This window comes from Arachis ipaensis, chromosome B04 (genome assembly GCF_000816755.2).
Source record: "Arachis ipaensis cultivar K30076 chromosome B04, Araip1.1, whole genome shotgun sequence".
Lineage (NCBI taxonomy): Eukaryota > Viridiplantae > Streptophyta > Magnoliopsida > Fabales > Fabaceae > Arachis > Arachis ipaensis.
In genome coordinates this window covers 129,540,108-129,545,338 of record NC_029788.2, presented here as the reverse complement: position 1 = coordinate 129,545,338, position 5,231 = coordinate 129,540,108, and the positions used below count along the sequence as shown (strand labels likewise).

General features: G+C 34.1%; 1 protein-coding gene across 1 annotated transcript; it reads left to right on the top strand.

Annotated features, from left to right (window-relative positions):
- LOC107635469 (UDP-arabinopyranose mutase 1) lies at nucleotides 1,424–4,496 on the top strand. Its single transcript, XM_016338944.2, has 4 exons — nucleotides 1,424–1,897; nucleotides 2,378–2,628; nucleotides 2,776–2,944; nucleotides 3,872–4,496. Exons 1-4 carry the CDS (start codon nucleotides 1,586–1,588, stop codon nucleotides 4,199–4,201), a joined length of 1,062 nt encoding a protein of 353 aa, XP_016194430.1. The 5' UTR covers nucleotides 1,424–1,585; the 3' UTR covers nucleotides 4,202–4,496.

Here is a 5,231-nt window from a genome sequence, read left to right as displayed (position 1 = left end):
AGAGTTGTTTTCTATATTTTTTCTTCAAAAATTTAAGTTAATAAATAAAAATATGTACATAAATAATTATATTTTATAAATATCAGAATTACATTATTTTACATATTCAATAACGTAGTTTAGGATAGGTAACTAGCTCATAAGTGTGCATGTACTCTCTGGCACTTGGTCAACACATTCAACAACAATCAATGCCCATAGATTCATTATTCTTGCTTACTTACTTTTATTACAAGCTACTTTAGATTTCATTCTTTATGCATCCATGGTTTTAATTAGCATTGGTATGCTATATATTGGTTACATATGAACCATCTTTAATTGGATCTCAAGCAATTCACATAAGGAATATCAATGCATGGAATTCATTTAACTATTTTGAGAATAAAAGTAGCGACAATAACGTGTATTTGTGACTACATATCTAATTTTCTAAAATTAGTGTTGTTAAAACCGGACCGAACTGGCTAGTTTGACTGAAAAACCAATAAATCGGATCCTAAATCGATTCAGTCCGCTAAATAAATCGAACAAAATAGAGAATCGGTATGAATCGATCAAATCCGAAGTGAATCGGTGAAAACCGGTCAAATTTAATAAAACCAATTCAACCGAACCGCTTATTATTTTTGTTTCATATTATTTTAGAATAACTGGATATTCTTAAAATGTTAGTAAAAATATGTATTTTAAATTTTAATTTTAAATTTTTGACTATTTTTTATTTTTTATTTACATAAGACCGGGTTAATCAATTCAACCAATAATCCACTAGTTGAACCAATAATCCAGTAACTTGATCGGTTTAATTATCGGTTCAATTCTGACAACTATGTCTAAAATTATTATTTTATTGCTCGTCGACTTAATTAGGCATCTTTAAATATACGCATCCTTTTCATGTTACCAATATATGTATGCATGCATCGTATATGCACAATTACTTTGCTTGATTTGGATCCCTTCTAGGGTGTATGTACATAGTTGGGCAAAGAGGTGAGGCTAATTAATTAAATTGGCCGAAGAATTGTTCCTTAATTAATCTCAGGTACTTTTAATCATGATATTCTACTAATATGATATGATCATGATGTGCCTAACTTTCTAAGAGAATTATTACACTAATATAGTGAAACCACTAATATTGTGCCACGTGTGATGCTAAACCCTATTTAATTTGGAGCGTTTTATGGCTTGACTTAAGTAGTGGACATTGAATTGAAAAGAAAATGCCAATGCAACGATCGAGTTTGGGATAAATCACTTTCATATGAGTTGGTTCATTTTGTAACTACCAGTTTGATGACCAAGTCCCATGAAACGAAACATACTTTTTATGTTAGAAAAGAATGGAATTAACACCAAGGATTTTAAGTTGAAGCAGTCTTTGTTTATTTGAGTTACCGTAAAAATTCAGACACGTTTCTTTAATCTCGTGCCGAAAACACCGCACTCTCCATCACGTGCCACACACCCTCTCTCTCTCTCTCTATATATATATATAGACACACATTTTCTGATAGATCTTCAAGCTTCTTCATTCATCTCTCTTGTCTTTGAAATAAAGTTGTGAATAATATATATAATGACAAGTGCAAGAGTGTTATTGAAGGATGAACTTGACATTGTGATTCCAACCATAAGGAACCTCGACTTCCTCGAGATGTGGAGGCCGTTCTTCCAGCCATACCATCTCATCATCGTTCAAGATGGTGACCCTTCAAAGACCATTAAGGTACCTGATGGATTCGACTATGAGCTATATAACCGCAATGACATCAACAGAATCTTGGGTCCCAAGGCTTCTTGCATCTCCTTCAAGGATTCTGCTTGTCGTTGCTTCGGTTACATGGTCTCCAAGAAGAAGTATATCTACACCATTGATGATGATTGCTTTGTAAGTACTACTTTCATCAATATCATCATAAAAGACAGAATCGTTACATAATTTGATATATTTGACTGAACTGTCTAACATAATACATGTCAATATCTTAACTATTATTTGCCATACTAACTAACTAGAAGATATCTTTTAAACTTTGTGAATTGTAGATCTTGTTAGAATATTGTTATATCTTGTTATGGATTTTACAGGCTGTTAGAAACAGTATGCTGTTTTGTTCCTATGTAACATGTGATTTGAAACTCTGACATTGGTTGTGTAATGACAAGCTTAATTTGTCTACAATGTTATTCTTATATTATTATTGTTATCCTTGTCTTTTATGTGTTTCACACTTTCACTACTCTATCTCCTTAACCAGTGTAAATAAATAAACAAAACAGTAACATAATTTAAGATTGAAACATCTGCTGTTCAGTTTTCACATTGGTTTTGTTTTATGTGTATTCATCAATCTTTGGTATCCTAAAGGTTGCAACTGATCCAAGTGGAGCAAAGATTAATGCACTTGCACAGCATATACAGAACCTTCTGTGTCCATCAACACCTTACTTCTTCAACACTCTGTATGAGCCTTACAGAGAAGGTGCAGATTTCGTTCGAGGCTACCCTTTCAGTCTTCGAGAAGGAGTTCCTACTGCTGTTTCTCATGGACTTTGGCTTAACATCCCAGACTATGATGCACCAACTCAGCTTGTGAAGCCTCTTGAGAGGAACACTAGGTTAGTATGTAGTACTAATAGTCTAATAGTACTTTCAATTTCACAAGAAGGTGTGATTGGCAGAATGTTTTATAATTCTGAGAATCGCACACCTTCTGTGTTAATTTCTTACTATGATTTCTGAAGTGTGAGAGTATTGTGATTAAGGTATGTGGATGCTATTATGACGATTCCAAAAGGGACATTGTTTCCAATGTGTGGAATGAACTTGGCATTTGACCGTGACCTTATTGGACCAGCAATGTACTTTGGTCTCATGGGTGATGGCCAGCCAATAGGTCGCTACGACGACATGTGGGCTGGCTGGTGCTGCAAGGTTAGATATATAATCATTCATGTATTTTTTTTTTTTCTGTAAGTAGGGGGTGTACATGACTCGGTCCAATTTGAATATCCGGTTCGGTTCGAATGTTCGGCCCGGCCCCGAACTCTTTAGGGGCTATTATAGTATGATTTCATTGGGTCTAGGGTTGGATAAGGGTCTCAAAAATAAACTCGGTCATTATTTTGGGTCGGGTCCGTGTCATGGCTCGGGTCACTCGAAGTCGACCCGGTGGCCCGGTCATCATACACAATTAATATTTTGTGTTATTAGTGATGGATGATGACTATTTTTATGTGGAATTTAAGTATTGTGAATCTTAATATTTTGTATTATTAGTTATTATAAGACTATAAGTTAATGTTTTATATTTAAAATGCATAAGATTTTAGACTAATGCATAATATTGTGTTATTTGTATTGATTTAAATATTTGGAGTTATTAGACAATATTAGTATTGATTATGGTTATGCTTTAATTTTAGAGAAGAATTGGTTCTTGTTATATTTTTCTAAGTGAATTTTACCATGTCAAATAATGGTTGGAGTTTTAGAAATTTGGATATTTTCACATGCTAGCTTATAAGAAGGTATCAAAGTAATGTAATTTAACGGCCTGGTTTTCACCCAGTTTTTACCCGGTATAATCGTGACCCGAAAATGTATAGGTTTCATCGGGTCTAGAGCCGAGTTCGGATCTAATAAATAAGTCCGGTATATATTTCGGGTCGGGTCTATATCACATCAAACCCGGTTTTCACCCGGACTATGCACAAGGTTAAATTTTTGTAAGAAATGATTTATGTGTGTAAATTATACTGATTTATGTGTGCATACGTGTATATAGATACTGATTAAACATCTTGTAAACTTACTAAGATGATTTTGAGCCTAATTACTAAGATGATATGATTGTTTCAGGTAATATGTGATCACTTGGGATTAGGAATCAAGACTGGTCTGCCCTATATATATCACAGCAAGGCAAGTAATCCATTTGTAAACCTTAGGAAAGAGTACAAAGGAATATTCTGGCAAGAAGACATTATTCCATTCTTCCAAAATGTTGTTCTTTCAAAAGAAGCCACCACTGTTCAGAAGTGTTATGTTGAGCTAGCAAAGCTAGTGAAGGATAAACTCTCCAAAGTTGATCCTTACTTTGACAAGCTCGCTGAAGCCATGGTCACTTGGATTGAAGCTTGGGACGATCTTAACCCCCCTGCAAAATCAAATGCCAATGGCAAAGCATGAAGCAGTTATATATGTATGTTGGTGTAATTTATGTTGTTATGTTCAACTTGAAGCATTGGTAGGTGTAATTTGATTTAGTTACTTCCTTCCTTGAGTTTTAGATACAATAAAGTACAAGAGTGTTAGAATCATAGGGCATTGCTTTGTTTTGATTTTTTGTCTGATGGGGTAGAACATTGAGTTTCATGCGAAATAAATTGTTATAGGAAGGATATTCATGTATTTGTATTATGTCTTGTTGTTAGTTACTGATTACAGATCAATAGTAGAATGAAGTTTTCATTTCAGTGTAAAAGAAAATTCCTCTTTTGTTATGTCAGTTAAGTCTTAAAGTAGTCTCTGAAGTTGCATTCGAGTTTTAAAGTGATTTTAAAGTTAATAGTTACTCAATTTTATCTTCGAACTTGCACTCTAAGACTCATACTAGTTCCTAATACGCTTTCCGTTCATCAGAACACTGAAACGATGTCGTTTTATATTTATTACTCAATTTTATTCTCGAACTTAAACTCCAGGACTCGTACAGTTATACTAGTCCCTAATGCGCTTTCCGTTCAACCCGAGTCTCTTCCCCTTCTCTTTTCCTTTCTTTCTGTTGCCGCTTCTCGCCAGCTTCCGTCACGGCACGGTACAGCGACGCGCCACACAACCCCCTTCCTCAACCTAGTTTGTCACACTCTTGTCTCCTCTATATTTGTCTGGCTCTCCCTCTTCTCTTGTCTCCTCTCTCTCTCCCTCTGTCTTTTTTATCCTAAAACTAATTCCTCTATTAGGTTATTTTGTTTTTTTCATATATAACCAATCATCAATTTCTACAGATGACTAACTAAATATTCTCATTATTAATCAATATATACCATTTCAACAAATTCAATTCAAAGTCATCCTTCTATTTAAACCACAAAATCTATTTATCAAGTTTAAAATCTTATACAATCAGTATAAAATCTGTTACAGTAAAAAAAATTGAAAAAAAAAAAACCCATACAAGAGAAAAGACAGAGAGAAAAGACTAAGTTGGAAAGGGGGA

Coding starts and splice junctions, on each gene's coding strand:
- LOC107635469 (XM_016338944.2), top strand. CDS start 1,586: ATGACAAGTGCAAGAGTGTTATTGAAGGATGAACTTGACATTGTGATT. Junction 2,629..2,775: donor CCTCTTGAGAGGAACACTAG/GTTAGTATGTAG, acceptor ATTGTGATTAAG/GTATGTGGATGCTATTATGA. Junction 2,945..3,871: donor GGGCTGGCTGGTGCTGCAAG/GTTAGATATATA, acceptor TGATTGTTTCAG/GTAATATGTGATCACTTGGG.